Source organism: Heterodontus francisci, chromosome 49, assembly GCF_036365525.1.
Source record: "Heterodontus francisci isolate sHetFra1 chromosome 49, sHetFra1.hap1, whole genome shotgun sequence".
Taxonomy (NCBI): Eukaryota; Metazoa; Chordata; class Chondrichthyes; order Heterodontiformes; family Heterodontidae; genus Heterodontus; species Heterodontus francisci.
The window spans coordinates 11,858,629-11,878,437 of NC_090419.1; the positions used below are offsets into that span (position 1 = coordinate 11,858,629).

The 19,809-nt window shown below is 57.1% G+C and overlaps 1 protein-coding gene across 1 annotated transcript in view; it reads right to left on the reverse strand.

The window, feature by feature from the left end:
* Window positions 1-2,185: 2,185 nt before the first annotated feature.
* imp4 (IMP U3 small nucleolar ribonucleoprotein 4) overlaps window positions 2,186-19,809 on the reverse strand; it is a 39,107-nt gene continuing 21,483 nt past the window's right edge. The window contains exons 7-9 of the mRNA XM_068024331.1: window positions 5,465-5,559; window positions 3,763-3,836; window positions 2,186-2,603 (exon numbers count right to left, since the gene is read on the reverse strand). Of these exons, the coding sequence (XP_067880432.1) occupies window positions 2,491-2,603; window positions 3,763-3,836; window positions 5,465-5,559 (282 nt within the window). The 3' untranslated portion in view covers window positions 2,186-2,490. The remainder of the gene's footprint in view (window positions 2,604-3,762; window positions 3,837-5,464; window positions 5,560-19,809) is intronic.

Here is a 19,809-nt window from a genome sequence, read left to right on the forward strand (position 1 = left end):
AAAACATTCCAGAAAGCGAGGCTCACAAATTTGACACGAGTTTCCTTTTCTGAGTCTTGCTGGTCTGTTCCGATTCTTTGAGGGATTACTGTCGCTTATCCCCCACACGAGAAGTCGTTCCGATCCAGTGTGGCCGTCTCACTGACTGAGGCAGGTGAGTCCGGAGGCTGAGCCGGGCACAGGGAGTGACCCGGGCTAATCCGACACTCCGGGGAAAGTTTAAACGGAGCTTTACTCTGTATCTAACCTGTGTCGTGCGTTCGATCGGACAGGGTAGACGTGGAGAAATTATTCCTTCGAGTACATATCCAAGTGTTTTTTATATGCGATGAGGATTTCTACCACCCTTTCAGGCTGTGAGTTTCAGTCCCCTACCTGGGTGAAAAAATGAGCCCTCAGCTCTCTTCCAATCCTTCTACCAATGACTTTAAATCTCTGCTCCCTGCTTATGGACCCCTCTGCGAAGGGAAATGGGTCCTTCCTATCTATCCACTCTATCTCAGTCCATCGTCATTTTATACACTTCAATGAAATCTCCCCTCAGCCTCCTCTGTTCCAAAGAAAACAATTCCAGCCTGTCCAATCTTTCCTCCTGGTTAAAATTCTCCAATCCTGACAACATCCTCTGTAAATCTCCTCTGTACCCTCTCCAGTGTGATCACCTCCTTCCTGTAATGTGGTGACCAGAACTATATGTTGTGGTCTAACTAGAGCTTTATACAGTTCTAGCATAACCTCCCTGCTCTGAAATTCTGTACATCGGACAATAAAGGAAAGTTCAGTCGACAATCCTGCAGGAAAAACTGTCAGCGGTTGTCACAGGGCAAGACGAGTGTAAATTAGTAATCTTTAACACGAGTGTGAATTAGTAATCTTTAACACGAGTGTGAATTAGTAATCTTTAACACGAGTGTGAATTAGTAATCTTTAACACGAGTGTGAATTAGTAATCTTTAACACGAGTGTGAATTAGTAATCTTTAACACCACAGAGTTTGTCACTAAGTCTTGGAAAGTACATTGCACTATTACTGATCTTTACTCCAGTCCCCGGCACCCACACACCCTTCAAGGAACCACCGACCCAACCTTCCAAAACATGATGGGAAACGTGCATCGAAACATGGCCGCCTTTGCAAATTCACCCGCATGCCGACTATTAAGCCCGGCAACACTCATTGCAGCCAACCGCAGCCAAAAGTTGAAGTGACAACTCATTAACCAATTGCCACTTGTAACTTTTAAAAAATTTATTTAGAGATACAGCACTGAAACAGGCCCTTCGGCCCACCGAGTCTGTGCCGACCATCAACCACCCATTTATACTAATCCTACACTAACTCCATATTCCTACCACATCCCCACCTGTCCCTATATTTCCCTCCCACCTACCTATACTAGGGGCAATTGCTAATGGCCAATTAACCTATCAACCTGCAAATCTTTGGCATGTGGGAGGAAACAGGAGCACCCGGAGGAAACCCACGCAGACACAGGGAGAACTTGCAAACTCCACACAAGCAGTACCTGGAATCGAACCCGGGTCGCTGGAGCTGTGAGGCTGCGGTGCTAACCACTGCGATACTGTGCGCTTTGTGCTTAATGATTACTGTGTTTACTGGCTAATTATTTGCCCTTTCGGACTTGGTCTCTGAATATTATTTTCGGCTTTTTGGTTAATGTTTTCCCACTTTTGACTTATTTAGCGATTTTTGCTTAATGATTTCCCACCTCACTAGTTCATTATTTCCCCTTTCAGACTGAGTCTTTACTCCACTTTCCTGCCTGCTCCCCATAACCCTCGACTCCCTTGTCGATCATAAATCTGTCTAACTCAGCCTTGAATATATTCAATGCCTCAACCTCCACTGCTCTCTGGGGAAGAGAATTCCAAAGTCTAACCAACCACCGAGAGAAAAAAATGTCCTCTTCGTCTTTGTCATAAATGGGAGATCCTTTATTTTTAAACTGTGCACCCCCCCCCCCCACCCACCCCCAATTCAAGACTCCTCCACAAGGGGAACATCCTCCTCAGCACCCGCAGATTAGGGAGCGGGAAATTGAGAAGTTACCTGGGGTTCCTGATCACTCTCCAGAGACTCCCACCTGTTGGAAAGACTGGACCGGACCTGACCCTGTGCCAGTGCTCAATCCCAGACAGACTCCCATATCAAACAATGGTAACAGGGATTGATTATCAGGTTTATAAACAGTGACAAGTCCTGGTTAGCTGGTTCATACACAAAGACTGGATCTGGTTTGGAATCAGTAACAAAACCCAATTACCTAGCTTATTTGAAATTCTCAGCGGAGCTCTTCCGGCAAATAAAAACACAGTTTTGTCAATAAATCAACAATTCCTGATTTGTCAAACCCCAGGGTAGCCACAGCAGTGAGGAGAGTCCCAGCACCCGCTGCCCTGGGCCTCAGATCCTCTCGAACGTGAACTGCCCCCTCGCTCACGCTAACTCAGGGGACGTGACGTCTCATCTCATTCGGTGCTCAGGTATCTCTTCTTTTTGGCCGTGTGCGTGTACGGATGCCAGCGCCATTCCGTGTCGGAGGTGTTCTCATTTTCCAGGGTTCCCAGCTTAATCTGGTACACTGCAAGAGGGACAGGAGAGAGAGAGCGGAGTTATTGGACTTGCACAGCTCGAATCACAGTGGCTGAGGCCATGGCTGTGAAGAGCTACCACCCATGGAAATAGGACAAGGAGACCAGCATGGAATGTTTCACAGTACCGGAGGCCATTCAGCCCATCAAACCTTCTGCACTGCTTTCTCAATTAGCCAGTCTAATTCCACTCTATCTGTATATCATGTACTATCCCACACAGTCTAATCCCACCTCCTTACTCACTCCCCATACCCTTTACTATCCCGCCAATCCCCGCCGCAAATCTCACGCTGAAGCAGCGTACCCACACATTCTTTCTCGACAGGAATGGATGATTGCTTGAATAAGGGTATGGGGAGCGAGCAGGAAATTCCATTTAAACAATCCTCAAATCCGCTCAGCTCCCAAGTAGGAGCAACAGGAAGACAGATTTTGTGTTGCTGGAAGGCACGGACAGACTGAGAGGCTGGGGGGGGGGGGGTCTGATCCAGGTAGCGCCATTCCGCAAGGGGCGCATGGGTTTGAGGCTGAACCCACTTCAACTGAGAAAGGAAGGAGTGAGGGATGTGCAGGCGTTTGATCTTACTCAGATAGTGACTGAACTGCAGAACAGTCTGAGATTCTAAGGACCAAATCCTTCAATGCACTGTCAAAAAAAAAAAGGACAGGAGGAATGAAATGGGATTTGCCTCTGGCAGCTTCGGCAGCTGGTGGGCCTGCAGACAACAGTTCGACCCTTGGGATAGTATGGCTGTGCCAAGCCCCCGGGGGCCAGACTCTGATGCCGGTTAGGCATCTCCTGCACGCGGGCACTGCCTGCCCAGCTTTCGGGATATTTCGGCACGTTTACTGATCGACATTTTACATTGAAAGTGCCCATGTAAACATTTTGAGTGGAGTATGTAAACAACTGCCTGTAACGCTGCAGTTGCAGACTGTGGCCAGTAGGTGTTGCAGCTGAGTGAGTTTCTCAGATCTCCCCCACCGGCCCCCCCCCCCTGCTCCTTCACTCCCCCATTTCATAGATAAAAGCAATCTCATTGACTGAGTACGGGCGCCACAGGCTGTTGACCAACCCTGTTGACATCAGCAGCTTATGAAACGCTTGGTTTTGGTTCGAGAGGGTCCTGTGGAAGAGATACTTACGTTTCATTTCAAACCTGGGCCCCACTTCTGACAGCTCGATGTTTTTGTGATCCACCTTTTTGTACACGTGATGCCTGGGAAGTAGCAGACATTTGGAAAACATGATCATCTATCGGGTCTCACCTCCATCCCCGCCCCCTGCCCCACAAGTCACTCTGGTAAAAGGTGCCAACTCCTTGTTGGGGTACAGTTACACAAATGCAAGTTCTCTCATTCTTTCCAAAGTAGATAAAACTTGACAGCCCCACACCCCTGAACCAGCTGACAAAAAGAGAAAGATGCATCAATATTGCAGGAATACCCCACCCTCCGTCCCTTCTATAATGGGAGGACCAAATGAATCAGAGGGGAGGCAGCTCAGAAAGCGTAGGGCGAGTTGGACAAAATATTTAAGTGGGCGCGAAACAATGGAAGACTAAATTTTTGCTCGGACAAATTTAAAGTACAGGCACCCGCCCCCCGGGACGGAACGAGGGGGATGCAGGCTCGGTGAATGGCGTCGAAATAAACTCGGGCAAAGCCGACAGAGATCCAGGGGTCTCGTAAACACATCGTGTCGAGGCAGAGGACAAGCTCACGGAGACGAGCAAATGCCGAACGTTACAGGCAAAACAGGAGGAAACAAATCAGAGGAAGTGGTGGCCAAACTGTACACGGTTCTGATCAGACACATCCTGAACGCCGCATCCCGTTCTAGTCACTGACACATACGGGAGACATCTCAGAGTTCGAGGCGTTGCAGAGAGGAGTCAGGAGATGAGGCAGACCTGAGTTACAAGGAAAGACTGCAGAGAACTGGGCTTCACACGCCGAAAATAGGGTTGCCGAGATATGACCTAACCAAGGTATACAGGATAGGTAAAGGTGAATCCAGATTCACTCCAAGTTAAACAGCGAGAGTTGGACAAGAGAACACAGGTTTAAGATCGTACAAAGTAAATTTGGGACAAACATCAGGAAGTTGTTCATACAGAGGGGCACTGGACTCTGGGACAGAGCAAGGGAGAGAAAACCAAGCATCACGAACCAATATTGCAATGCAGGTGGCGGGGGAGTGGGCGTTGGAGGGGAAACCGTCGGATCTCTGGGTACATGGATGAATTAAGATGGACTGAATGGCCTTCCTGGGCTGTAGGGATCCTAGGGTTCCGATGAAGGGTCACTGACCCGAAACGTTAACTCTGCTTCTCTTTTCACAGATGCTGCCAGACCTGCTGAGTGGTTTCAGCATTTCTTGTTTTTATACTAGGGATCCCAGTACTGACACAAAAGCGAAAAGTAACACATCTTGACAACTTTGAATTTTCGAAAGATACCTCTCCACTCAGGAAGATGTGGACTCGTGCATCCTTCAGTCACTGAATTCAAGGAACATTTCCAACAGGAAGGCAGTGTTGGGCTGAAGCGATGACCCATTCCTCCATTCTGTGCTGACTGACCGGCTAGGAGTGACCAACTCAAAAAGCACCCCCCTCCCTCCTCCTCCTTCGAGGGTGCTAACGTGTCTGTGGTCTGCGCAACCCCCCCCCCCACCCCGCCCCCAGGCACAACATCACCCGCGTCCTGCCGCCACCAACCGAAGTGGCTATTTTTCCATCCCATCATTGCCATCGTAACACAAAGTGGCAGCCGAGGATGTAAAGGTTCAAGGAGAACCTCCCACCTCCCAGCGATTACCGCAGACAGTTATACCCTCGTGTACCTGAAAGAGATGTAGTCATCCTGGTTCGCAAACGTGATTACCCTCCTGCTGTCGTCTTTAGGGACCGGGAATAAATACTTCAGGATGCTGGATATCTGCGGGATGACAAGGCAGCACTCAGACAGGAAGTAAACAGAGGAACACAGGCACAGGAGTAGGCCATTCGGCCCTTCAAACCTGCTCTGTGAGCGATCAGCCACTGACAACCAATATCCAGCAGGGAACTGAGCGGCTTCAACAAGATAACTCAATACCCGATAACTGTATCCGACTAGACACTTGTCACCAGGTGTGGCAAAAGACAGTCCCATCAAACCCTCCCAGGACAGGTACAGCACGGGGTTAAATACAGAGTAAAGCTCCCTCTACACTGTCCCCATCAAACACTCCCAGGACAGGTACAGCACGGGGTTAGATACAGAGTAAAGCTCCCTCTACACTGTCCCCATCAAACCCTCCCAGGACAGGTACAGCACGGGGTTAAATACAGAGTAAAGCTCCCTCTACACTGTCCCCATCAAACACTCCCAGGACAGGTACAGCACGGGGGTTAGATGCAGAGTAAAGCTCCCTCTACACTAAAAAAAAGAAAAAAAAAACGGGGTTTGATACAGAGTAAAGCTCCTCTACACTGTCCCCATCAAACACTCCCAGCACAAAAAAAAAAACGGGGTTAAATACAGAGTAAAGCTCCCTCTACACTGTCCCCATCAAACACTCCCAGGACAGGTACAGCACGGGGTTAGATACAGAGTAAAGCTCCCTCTACACTGTCCCCATCAAACCCTCCCAGGACAGGTACAGCACTGGGATTGGCTGCCCACTGATTTGGGAGCCTGAGTGCATCAACGAGGTGCAGCTGAGAGTGCTGGTGGCAGTTGGAGGTTGCAGAGGTGGAGAGAGGAGCTACACTGAGCAAGGGAGAGCTTCTACAAATAAGCAGAGGAAAACTCCAACAACAATCACCTTTAAAAGAGAAGAAAGTGACATTCTTTTTTTGTTGGAAACAAGGCTTTGTCTGGAGGTGGGTGCTGAACACCAGTAATTTACTTTGGACTGTTGGGGGAGGAACAAGTGGCTGGAACAACAAGGGGTGGGGCTGCCAATTCAACAGGAATCTGTGCTGCTGCAAAAGCACACAGGAAAGCTCCCTCCCCACCCCAATTGCCAAGCCTGGGTCAGCTGAAGCTGCCCAGCTAAACAGACGGAAGGGGATAGATAGTGCCTGGGCAGCTTCAGCTGACCCAGGTGAAGACGACTCCCCCAACCAGAAGACCGGAAGACCAACTTCAAAGACTGTTTTAAGTGTACTGTGAGCACCACCTCCAGAAAGCAAGTCATCCCTTCCAGCCTGCCTTTGCCTCTCCTCTATTACCTCAGCCTCTCCACTAACCTGTTGTTTGTTTGTTTGTCTTTTCAAATTTTTCTGTGAATCTGTTATTTAGTGTGCAAGTCCACAATTTGGGGTGGGTTTAGCTCTTGGACCCATGGCAAGCCCTTCATCACCGGTGGCGGGGCCCTCTACTACCTATGCAGCTGCAGCTTCTGTGGCTGCCCACGTGGCCCCGTCACCCTTTAAATTATTGACATGCAGCCATGGGGTGAAGAGCTATCCCCACCCCAACATGTCTATTGAGGCCTGCGTTAAGGCAATGGCCGTGGTTGTCGGCCCCTCGGCCATTGTTGCGGCCTCAAAGATGTATGGGAAGGCTGTGTTCTTTTTGAAGACCGAGCGGGCGGTGTCCCTGGCCCTGAGTAAAGGGCTCACTGTGGGGGGGACCTTCCTGCCAGTGGACCCTCTGGGGGCCACTGCGCATCGGATAATGTTGTCCAACGTCCCACCCTTCATTCCCAGTGAGCTCCTCCTCCCCCACCTGCACCATCTGGGGGAGGTGAGGTCGGGGATCACCCCAGTCCGGCTCGGTCTTCGGGAGCACAGCCTCCAACATGTCTACTCCTTCCGCCGCCAGTTATTTATGCAGCTGGCGCGGGAGGAGGACACGGAGGGCCAATTTAATGTGGAGTTCCAGGGGACGGCCTACCGCGTCTTTTGGACCTCGGACGGGGCGCGATGCCACGTCTGCAAGGGGGTGGGGCATGTTCGGAAGAACTGCCCCAACCTCCCGGCCGCCAGCTCCACCACGGCGGCCCAGAGTGGTTCCACAGCACCTCCTCCCACTCCCCCCGCACATCCAACAGACACCGCTCAGTCGGTTCCGGAGGCTGTGGTTTTCACAGCCTCTGGCGGGGAGGGGAGCGTCCGTCCGAGCGGAAGGAAGACGCGGGGAAAAAAGAAACATCGTGAGGCGCGTCCCCTGGACACTTTGACTCAACCCGAGCCTGAGCTCAGCCCAAAGCCCATTCCCATGGAATCCACCTGTCCCAGGGCTGGGCTCAGGCCCAGGGTGACTAAAAAAGGAAAAAAGGGTGCGGAGGCGGAGGCCTCTGATGACATGGAGGTCTCTGAGTCTCCGCGCCCAAGTGCGAAAAAGAGGAGAAGGCACCCCTCCACAGAAATAACACAGGGCCCTGAGGTGCAGGGCCCATCTGTTGGAGGGGAGCTGCCTCCTGTTTCTGGTCCTCAGGTGCCCCCTACCGCCACCACCAAGGCTGCAAAGTCCGGGCAGGTGCTCCCTATTCCTCAGGATGGAGGGGAGGGGATGGCCCCGGTACGTGAGGCCCCTCCTGAAGGAGTAAGTGGGGCCCTGCTTGTGGTGGGGGAGCCTGGGGAAACCGCCCATTCCGCCACTGCTACTGGGTCGGGTGTCCTGAATGAAGGGGAGGGCGAGGCCCCAGAGGGTCGGGCCTCCCAGCCGGAGTCCACCACCAACCAGGAGACACCCGACCCAGTTATAACTGAGAATGCTGCCCCATCTGCTGGGCCTGTGGGTGCTGGCGGAGCGGGAGATGGCCTCCTCTCGCCGCCTCCAGTCTCGGCTCCGGCTGGTTTCCCGGAGTCCGGATCTTCTGTCTCCCCTGGACCAGTCATTGGCCTGGGGATGGAGGTGGAGGGGGGTCCTGAACCGCTGGTGCCTACAGGCTCCAGTTTCACAATAGAACCCAGAGAGGACTCCTCCGCCATCGATCCTGGGGGTGGGATCGTGACGGAGGCGGGACCAGCTGGCGCGGCCGGGACGTCCGCCCCACAGTGTGTGGTGGATGTGTTGGCCGCTGGCGGTGACGACCCGGAGGAGGATGGGGATTCGGTGCGGGGCACGGAGGATGATCTTGATTCCATCGCCAGTGAGGTGGTGGAGTCCCTCGTGCCTCCCACCGAATCTCCTCTCATCCCCACGGCGGAACTCCGGGATTTCCTCGCGGCTTGCAGAGGTTGCCGCAATAAAGTTCAGCTGGCCCTCGACCGTTGGTCGAATCTGGCGCTGATCATCCAGTCCGTCCGTGCCGCCCTTAAGATAGCGGGCAAGCGCGCGGACGTGAAACTGGTTGAGAGGCGCCGTTTTAATGTGTTCCTCAATGGGTTGCTGGGGGAGTGGAGGGCCAGGTGCACTTCCACTCCCTCCTCACAGTGAGCTGTTGGTGACGGGTTTTAAGTACCTTTGACATGAAGATAACCATAGCCAGCCTCAACATCAACGGCAGCAGAGGGGCTCACCGCAGATTTCACAATCTCTCAGTCCTTAGGGAAGGGAGATACGCGGTGAGCTTTCTGCAGGAAACCCACACCGTTCCGGGAGACGAAGCCACCTGGCTCCTGGAGTGGCAGGGTGGGGTCTACATGAGTCACCTCACCCCTATTTCTAGTGGGGTGGCGATCTTGTTGGCCCCGACTTTTCAGCCGGAGATCTTGGGGGTCAAGGAGCTAGTGCCGGGCCGCTTGCTCCACCTCGCCGTTCGCCTGGGTAGCGTGCCGCTCCACTTTGTGAACGTGTACGCGCCCAGGCCCGGCGCGTTGCAAGCGCGCTTCTTTGAAGAAGTGTCCGCTCTCTTGAGCTCCATCGATAGCGGCGAGTGCATCATCCTCGGGGGGGATTTTAACTGCACCCTCGAGGTGGGGGATCGCTCCGGTCCCCAGCGCGGCCAAGCGTCGGTGGAGAAGTTGAGGGGACTGATCAGCTCCCTTAACTTGGTGGACGTCTGGCGGAATCTCCATCCCGACTCCAGCGCCTTCACGTGGAGGTCTGGAGGAGGGGGGTCGCGAATCGACCGCCTCTACATTTCGCAGGCGTACGTCTCCCGCGTTTCGGCGGCCTCCATGCGGCTGGTGCCGTGCTCGGACCACCGCCTGGTGTGGGCGGAGTTCACTCCGCTCCGCACGCGGGCGGGGTCCGCGTACTGGCACTTTAACAACCGGCTGCTGGAGGACGTGCGATTTCGGGACTCGTTCTGTCGATTCTGGGCCGACTGGAGAAGGAAGCAGGGGGGCTTCCCCTCCTTGAGGCTATGGTGGGATGTGGGCAAGACTCACATCCGCGTCTTCTGTCAGGAGTACGCGAAGGGGTCGACCAAGAGGCGGGAAGCCGAGGTCGGGCGCCTTGAGAGGGAGGTGCTCGACTTGGAATCCCGCCTCGGTCATGCCGTCGCGGACCCGGCCCTGTGGCAGGCGTACAAAGAGAAGAAGGGCGCGCTGAGGAACCTGCAGCTCATAGGGTCCCGAGGCGCGTACGTGAGGTCGCGGATCCAGATCCTGGAAGATTTGGACCGCGCCTCACCCTTCTTCTACTCGCTGGAAAAATGGCGGGGGGTCCGTAAGCAGCTCGTCGAGCTGCTGGCCGACGACGGATCCTCCATCACGGATCCGGAGGGAATGGGCCTCCTGGTCCGGACGTATTACAGTGCGTTGTTCTCTCCGGATCCGTCCAGCGAGGATGCGCGCAGAGTTTTGTGGGAGGACCTGCCGCAGGTCAGCCCGGAGGGCGCCGAAGGATTGGAGGCTCCGCTCACGTTGGCGGAGCTGACTGGCGCCCTCCACCAGCTCTCGAGGGGCAAATCCCCAGGGCTGGATGGGTTGACCGTGGAGTTCCTCAGGGCGTTCTGGGACGTCCTGGGGGACGATTACGCGCGGGTCCTGGGGGAAAGCCTGGCGACCGGGGAGATGCCCCTCTCGTGGCGCAGGGCGGTCATCGTCCTGCTGCCGAAGAGGGGCGATCTCCGCCTGCTTAAAAACTGGCGTCCGGTCTCCCTCCTCAGCACGGATTATAAGATCTTTGCCCGGGCTATGTCTACCCGCCTGGGCTCCGTGCTGGCCCACATGATCCACCCCGACCAGTCCTACACGGTCCCGGGCCGGTCCATCCAGGACAACATCCACCTGGTCCGGGACCTGATCCATCTTTCCCAGAGGACTGGTCAGTCGGTCGCCTTTCTCTCCCTCGATCAGGAGAAGGCGTTCGACAGGGTGGATCACGATTACCTTTTCGGGACTCTGCGCGCTTTCGGACTCGGGCCGCATTTCGTGGCCCGGGTCCGACTTTTATACGCTGCCGCAGAGTGTCTAGTCAAAGTTAACGGGTCCTTGACGGCGCCCCTTCGCTTTGGGAGAGGAGTGCGTCAGGGGTGCCCCATGTCCAGCCAATTGTATACCATCTGCGTGGAGCCCTTCCTGTGCCTGCTTCGCAGGAGGTTGACGGGATTGGCTCTGCGCGAGCCGGCCATGCGGGTCGTCCTCTCGGCTTACGCCGACGACGTGCTCCTCGCAATCACAGATCCCGTTGACTTGCGGAGGATGCGCGACTGCCAGCAGACCTTTTCTGCCGCGTCCTCCGCGAGGATCAATTGGGAGAAATGTTCCGGACTCCTGGTTGGTCAGTGGCGGGTGGACTCCCTGCCGGAGGAGATGACACCTTTTGCGTGGAGCACCACGCACCTCCTCTATTTGGGAGTCCACCTTAGCCCCGCTGAGGAAGCCTGGCCGGCAAACTGGCAGGAGTTGGAGGCGAAAGTCACCGCTCGGCTGGGGCGCTGGACAGGACTGCTCCGAGTGCTTTCCTACAGGGGCCGAGCGTTGGTCATAAACCAACTGGTGGCCTCCATGCTGTGGTACCGGTTGGTCACTTTGGCCCCGCCCCCTGTATTTGCCACCAAGATCCAGAAGAAACTCGTCGATTTCTTCTGGGGCAAGAGGAAACACTGGGTCTCTGCCGCGGTCCTGAGTCTCCCGATCGAGGAGGGCGGTCAGTCGCTGGTGTGCGTCCGCACCCAGGCTGCGACTCTCCGCCTTCGGACCCTGCAGAGATACCTGTACGTCGAGCGTCCTCCCAGATGGTGTGCGCTGGCGACGTATTTTTTCCGCCAGTGTCACTGCCTTCAAGACGACACGCAGCTCCCGGTGGAGTCCGTTAGCCGCGCCTCTCTGAGGGAGTTGCCTGTCTTTTACCGGGATCTTTTCCGAGTCTGGAACATGGTCGCCTCCAGTCAGGGCGCTCCCCCGCCGGCGGAGGAGAGCGCCTCGGCTGTCTGGGCGGCCGACTCCGGGGACGGTCCGGCGGGCGGAGGAGTAGCCGAAACCCCCGGGACGCCCCTCACTGCGGGTGGCGAGGGGGCTCGGGAGTGCGGAGCGATCCCGGCCGAGCTGACCCCCGCTCGGCCGGAACTGCTCATCGGACCCAGGCCCCGAAACCCTCCTCGGGAGCCGGTCCCGCACAACCCGAGCCGCCTCTCGGAAATGCCCTCCGTGCCATTCCAATCGGCGCGGAGGGGTTTCCTGTACGGGCTGCTCCTGCACACTCTCCACTTCCTCGCCCTCGTCAGCCGGCCGGACACGCCCTGGCGGTCCGCGTTGCCATCTGGCGGCGAGGGGAAACCCCGATGGAGGTCTCTCTACGTGGGAGTCTTCCCCCTTTACATCGGGGACCTGGGGTGGAGGGTGCTGCACAGAGCAGTCCCGTGCAATAGGCTTTTAAGTAGGTTCACGGACTCCCAGGCCACCTGTACTTTCTGCGGCCTGGACGAGTCCGTGTTCCACATTTATACGGAGTGTGCGAGGTTGCAGCCCCTATTTGAGTATCTGAAGGGGCTGCTCCTCAAATTCTGGCTGCACTTCAGTCCCACGCTCCTGATCTTTGGGCACCCGGTGCGGAGGGGCTTGGGCCGGGAGGAGGATCTCCTCGTCGGTCTGCTCCTGGGCCTGGCCAAGGTGGCAATTCACAGGTCCAGGTTGCGGGCCGTTGGGGGGTCCGTCCTCCCCGATTGCCTGCCCCTCTTCCGCGGTTACGTTCGCGCCCGGGTGTCCCTGGAAAAGGAGCATGCGGTGTCCGCCGGTACGCTTGAGGCCTTCCGCGACCGGTGGGCACCGCAGGGACTGGAGTGCATCGTCGACGCCGAGAATGGCATTTTAATTTGAGTTTTTTGTTTATTTATCTGTTTTAATAAAGTTATTTTAAAAATATAAGTGTGTATATAAAGGGGGCCTGAGGAATAAAGGCCCCCTCGACATAAAAAATGTATAAAGGGGGCCTGAGGAATAAAGGCCCCCTCGATGTGGAAAATATAAAAGGGGCCTGGGGTATAAAGGTCACCTTGTAAAAAAAGAAAAAAGAAAAAAAAAAAAAAAAACGGGGTTAGATACAGAGTAAAAAAAAAAAACGGGGTTAAATACAGAGTAAAGCTCCCTCTACACTGTCCCCATCAAGCACTCCCAGGACAGGTACAGCACGGGGTTAGATACAGAGTAAAGCTCCCTCTACACTGTCCCCCATCAAACACTCCCCAGGACAGGTACAGCACGGGGGTTAGATACAGAGTAAAGCTCCCTCTACACTGTCCCCCATCAAACACTCCCAGGACAGGTACAGAACGGGGTTAGATACACAGTAAAGCTCCCTCTACACTGTCCCCATCAAACACTCCCAGGACAGGTACAGCACTGGGATTGGCTGCCCACTGATTTGGGAGCCTGAGTGCATCAACGAGGTGCAGCTGAGAGTGCTGGTGGCAGTTGGAGGTTGCAGAGGTGGAGAGAGGAGCTACACTGAGCAAGGGAGAGCTTCTACAAACAAGCAGAGGAAAACTCCAACAACAATCACCTTTAAAAGAGAAGAAAGTGACATTCTTTTTTTGTTGGAAACAAGGCTTTGTCTGGAGGTGGGTGCTGAACACCAGTAATTTACTTTGGACTGTTGGGGGAGGAACAAGTGGCTGGAACAACAAGGGGTGGGGCTGCCAATTCAACAGGAGTCTGTGCTGCTGCAAAAGCACACAGGGAAGCTCCCTCCCCACCCCATTTGCCAAGCCTGGGTCAGCTGAAGCTGCCCAGCTAAACAGACGGAAGGGGATAGATAGTGCCTGGGCGGCTTCAGCTGACCCAGGTGAAGACGACTCCCCCAACCAGAAGACCGGAAGACCAACTTCAAAGACTGTTTGTTTTAAGTGTACTGTGAGCACCACCTCCAGAAAGCAAATCATCCCTTCCAGCCTGCCTTTGCCTCTCCTCTCTTACCTCAGCCTCTCCACTAATCTGTTGTTTGTTTGTTTGTCTTTTCAAATTTTTCTGTGAATCTGTTATTTAGTGTGCAAGTCCACAATTTGGGGTGGGTTTAGCTCTTGGACCCATGGCAAGCCCTTCATCACCGGTGGCGGGGCCCTCTACTACCTATGCAGCTGCAGCTTCTGTGGCTGCCCACGTGGCCCCGTCACCCTTTAAATTATTGACATGCAGCCATGGGGTGAAGAGCTATCCCCACCCCAACATGTCTATTGAGGCCTGCGTTAAGGCAATGGCCGTGGTTGTCGGCCCCTCGGCCATTGTTGCGGCCTCAAAGATGTATGGGAAGGCTGTGTTCTTTTTGAAGACCGAGCGGGCGGTGTCCCTGGCCCTGAGTAAAGGGCTCACTGTGGGGGGGACCTTCCTGCCAGTGGACCCTCTGGGGGCCACTGCGCATCGGATAATGTTGTCCAACGTCCCACCCTTCATTCCCAGTGAGCTCCTCCTCCCCCACCTGCACCATCTGGGGGAGGTGAGGTCGGGGATCACCCCAGTCCGGCTTGGTCTTCGGGAGCACAGCCTCCAACATGTCTACTCCTTCCGCCGCCAGTTATTTATGCAGCTGGCGCGGGAGGAGGACACGGAGGGCCAATTTAATGTGGAGTTCCAGGGGACGGCCTACCGCGTCTTTTGGACCTCGGACGGGGCGCGGTGCCACGTCTGCAAGGGGGTGGGGCATGTTCGGAAGAACTGCCCCAACCTCCCGGCCGCCAGCTCCACCTCGGCGGCCCAGAGTGGTTCCACAGCACCTCCTCCCACTCCCCCCGCACATCCAACAGACACCGCTCAGTCGGTTCCGGAGGCTGTGGTTTTCACAGCCTCTGGCGGGGAGGGGAGCGTCCGTCCGAGCGGAAGGAAGACGCGGGGAAAAAAGAAACATCGTGAGGCGCGTCCCCTGGACACTTTGACTCAACCCGAGCCTGAGCTCAGCCCAAAGCCCATTCCCATGGAATCCACCTGTCCCAGGGCTGGGCTCAGGCCCAGGGTGACTAAAAAAGGAAAAAAGGGTGCGGAGGCGGAGGCCTCTGATGACATGGAGGTCTCTGAGTCTCCGCGCCCAAGTGCGAAAAAGAGGAGAAGGCACCCCTCCACAGAAATAACACAGGGCCCTGAGGTGCAGGGCCCATCTGTTGGAGGGGAGCTGCCTCCTGTTTCTGGTCCTCAGGTGCCCCCTACCGCCACCACCAAGGCTGCAAAGTCCGGGCAGGTGCTCCCTATTCCTCAGGATGGAGGGGAGGGGATGGCCCCGGTACGTGAGGCCCCTCCTGAAGGAGTAAGTGGGGCCCTGCTTGTGGTGGGGGAGCCTGGGGAAACCGCCCATTCCGCCACTGCTACTGGGTCGGGTGTCCTGAATGAAGGGGAGGGCGAGGCCCCAGAGGGTCGGGCCTCCCAGCCGGAGTCCACCACCAACCAGGAGACACCCGACCCAGTTATAACTGAGAATGCTGCCCCATCTGCTGGGCCTGTGGGTGCTGGCGGAGCGGGAGATGGCCTCCTCTCGCCGCCTCCAGTCTCGGCTCCGGCTGGTTTCCCGGAGTCCGGAACTTCTGTCTCCCCTGGACCAGTCATTGGCCTGGGGATGGAGGTGGAGGGGGGTCCTGAACCGCTGGTGCCTACAGGCTCCAGTTTCACAATAGAACCCAGAGAGGACTCCTCCGCCATCGATCCTGGGGGTGGGATCGTGACGGAGGCGGGACCAGCTGGCGCGGCCGGGACGTCCGCCCCACAGTGTGTGGTGGATGTGTCGGCCGCTGGCGGTGACGACCCGGAGGAGGATGGGGATTCGGTGCGGGGCACGGAGGATGATCTTGATTCCATCGCCAGTGAGGTGGTGGAGTCCCTCGTGCCTCCCACCGAATCTCCTCTCATCCCCACGGCGGAACTCCGGGATTTCCTCGCGGCTTGCAGAGGTTGCCGCAATAAAGTTCAGCTGGCCCTCGACCGTTGGTCGAATCTGGCGCTGATCATCCAGTCCGTCCGTGCCGCCCTTAAGATAGCGGGCAAGCGCGCGGACGTGAAACTGGTTGAGAGGCGCCGTTTTAATGTGTTCCTCAATGGGTTGCTGGGGGAGTGGAGGGCTAGGTGCACTTCCACTCCCTCCTCACAGTGAGCTGTTGGTGACGGGTTTTACGTACCTTTGACATGAAGATAACCATAGCCAGCCTCAACATCAACGGCAGCAGAGGGGCTCACCGCAGATTTCACAATCTCTCAGTCCTTAGGGAAGGGAGATATGCGGTGAGCTTTCTGCAGGAAACCCACACCGTTCCGGGAGACGAAGCCACCTGGCTCCTGGAGTGGCAGGGTGGGGTCTACATGAGTCACCTCACCCCTATTTCTAGTGGGGTGGCTATCTTGTTGGCCCCGACTTTTCAGCCGGAGATCTTGGGGGTCAAGGAGCTAGTGCCGGGCCGCTTGCTCCACCTCGCCGTTCGCCTGGGTAGCGTGCCGCTCCACTTTGTGAACGTGTACGCGCCCAGGCCCGGCGCGTTGCAAGCGCGCTTCTTTGAAGAAGTGTCCGCTCTCTTGAGCTCCATCGATAGCGGCGAGTGCATCATCCTCGGGGGGGATTTTAACTGCACCCTCGAGGTGGGGGATCGCTCCGGTCCCCAGCGCGGCCAAGCGTCGGTGGAGAAGTTGAGGGGACTGATCAGCTCCCTTAGCTTGGTGGACGTCTGGCGGAATCTCCATCCCGACTCCAGCGCCTTCACGTGGAGGTCTGGAGGAGGAGGGTCGCGAATCGACCGCCTCTACATTTCGCAGGCGTACGTCTCCCGTGTCTCGGCGGCCTCCATGCGGCTGGTGCCGTGCTCGGACCACCGCCTGGTGTGGGCGGAGTTCACTCCGCTCCGCACGCGGGCGGGGTCTGCGTACTGGCACTTTAACAACCGGCTGCTGGAGGACGTGCGATTTCGGGACTCGTTCTGTCGATTCTGGGCCGACTGGAGAAGGAAGCAGGGGGGCTTCCCCTCCTTGAGGCTATGGTGGGATGTGGGCAAGACTCACATCCGCGTCTTCTGTCAGGAGTACGCGAGGGGGTCGACCAAGAGGCGGGAAGCCGAGGTCGGGCGCCTTGAGAGGGAGGTGCTCGACTTGGAATCCCGCCTCGGTCATGCCGTCGCGGACCCGGCCCTGTGGCAGGCGTACAAAGAGAAGAAGGGCGCGCTGAGGAACCTGCAGCTCATAGGGTCCCGAGGCGCGTACGTGAGGTCGCGGATCCAGATCCTGGAAGATTTGGACCGCGCCTCACCCTTCTTCTACTCGCTGGAAAAATGGCGGGGGGTCCGTAAGCAGCTCGTCGAGCTGCTGGCCGACGACGGATCCTCCATCACGGATCCGGAGGGAATGGGCCTCCTGGTCCGGACGTATTACAGTGCGTTGTTCTCTCCGGATCCGCCCAGCGAGGATGCGCGCAGAGTTTTGTGGGAGGACCTGCCGCAGGTCAGCCCGGAGGGCGCCGAAGGATTGGAGGCTCCGCTCACGTTGGCGGAGCTGACTGGCGCCCTCCACCAGCTCTCGAGGGGCAAATCCCCAGGGCTGGATGGGTTGACCGTGGAGTTCCTCAGGGCGTTCTGGGACGTCCTGGGGGGCGATTACGCGCGGGTCCTGGGGGAAAGCCTGGCGACCGGGGAGATGCCCCTCTCGTGGCGCAAGGCGGTCATCGTCCTGCTGCCGAAGAGGGGCGATCTCCGCCTGCTTAAAAACTGGCGTCCGGTCTCCCTCCTCAGCACGGATTATAAGATCTTTGCCCGGGCTATGTCTACCCGCCTGGGCTCCGTGCTGGCCCACATGATCCACCCCGACCAGTCCTACACGGTCCCGGGCCGGTCCATCCAGGACAACATCCACCTGGTCCGGGACCTGATCCATCTTTCCCAGAGGACTGGTCAGTCGGTCGCCTTTCTCTCCCTCGATCAGGAGAAGGCGTTCGACAGGGTGGATCACGATTACCTTTTCGGGACTCTGCGCGCTTTCGGACTCGGGCCGCATTTCGTGGCCCGGGTCCGACTTTTATACGCCGCCGCAGAGTGTCTAGTCAAAGTTAACGGGTCCTTGACGGCGCCCCTTCGATTTGGGAGAGGAGTGCGTCAGGGGTGCCCCATGTCCGGCCAATTGTATACCATCTGCGTGGAGCCCTTCCTGTGCCTGCTTCGCAGGAGGTTGACGGGATTGGCTCTGCGCGAGCCGGCCATGCGGGTCATCCTCTCGGCTTACGCCGACGACGTGCTCCTCGCAATCACAGATCCCGTTGACTTGCGGAGGATGCGCGACTGCCAGCAGACCTTTTCTGCCGCGTCCTCCGCGAGGATCAATTGGGAGAAATGTTCCGGACTCCTGGTTGGTCAGTGGCGGGTGGACTCCCTGCCGGAGGAGATGACACCTTTTGCGTGGAGCACCACGCACCTCCTCTATCTGGGAGTCCACCTTAGCCCCGCTGAGGAAGCCTGGCCGGCAAACTGGCAGGAGTTGGAGGCGAAAGTCACCGCTCGGCTGGGGCGCTGGACAGGACTGCTCCGAGTGCTTTCCTACAGGGGCCGAGCGTTGGTCATAAACCAACTGGTGGCCTCCATGCTGTGGTACCGGTTGGTCACTTTGGCCCCGCCCCCTGTATTTGCCACCAAGATCCAGAAGAAACTCGTCGATTTCTTCTGGGGCAAGAGGAAACACTGGGTCTCTGCCGCGGTCCTGAGTCTCCCGATCGAGGAGGGCGGTCAGTCGCTGGTGTGCGTCCGCACCCAGGCTGCGACTCTCCGCCTTCGGACCCTGCAGAGATACCTGTACGTCGAGCGTCCTCCCAGATGGTGTGCGCTGGCGACGTATTTTTTCCGCCAGTGTCACTGCCTTCAAGACGACACGCAGCTCCCGGTGGAGTCCGTTAGCCGCGCCTCTCTGAGGGAGTTGCCTGTCTTTTACCGGGATCTTTTCCGAGTCTGGAACATGGTCGCCTCCAGTCAGGGCGCTCCCCCGCCGGCGGAGGAGAGCGCCTCGGCTGTCCGGGCGGCCGACTCCGGGGACGGTCCGGCGGGCGGAGGAGTAGCCGGAACCCCCGGGACGCCCCTCACTGCGGGTGGCGAGGGGGCTCGGGAGTGCGGAGCGATCCCGGCCGAGCTGACCCCCGCTCGGCCGGAACTGCTCATCGGACCCAGGCCCCGAAACCCTCCTCGGGAGCCGGTCCCGCACAACCCGAGCCGCCTCTCGGAAACGCCCTCCGTGCCATTCCAATCGGCGCGGAGGGGTTTCCTGTACGGGCTGCTCCTGCACACTCTCCACTTCCTCGCCCTCGTCAGCCGGCCGGACACGCCCTGGCGGTCCGCGTTGCCATCTGGCGGCGAGGGGAAACCCCGATGGAGGTCTCTCTACGCGGGAGTCTTCCCCCTTTACATCGGGGACCTGGGGTGGAGGGTGCTGCACAGAGCAGTCCCGTGCAATAGGCTTTTAAGTAGGTTCACGGACTCCCAGGCCGCCTGTACTTTCTGCGGCCTGGACGAGTCCGTGTTCCACATTTATATGGAGTGTGCGAGGTTGCAGCCCCTATTTGAGTATCTGAAGGGGCTGCTCCTCAAATTCTGGCTGCACTTCAGTCCCACACTCCTGATCTTTGGGCACCCGGTGCGGAGGGGCTTGGGCCGGGAGGAGGATCTCCTCGTCGGTCTGCTCCTGGGCCTGGCCAAGGTGGCAATTCACAGGTCCAGGTTGCGGGCCGTCGGGGGTTCCGTCCTCCCCGATTGCCTGCCCCTCTTCCGCGGTTACGTTCGCGCCCGGGTGTCCCTGGAAAAGGAGCATGCGGTGTCCGCCGGTACGCTTGAGGCCTTCCGCGACCGGTGGGCACCGCAGGGACTGGAGTGCATCGTCGACGCCGAGAATGGCATTTTAATTTGAGTTTTTTGTTTATTTATCTGTTTTA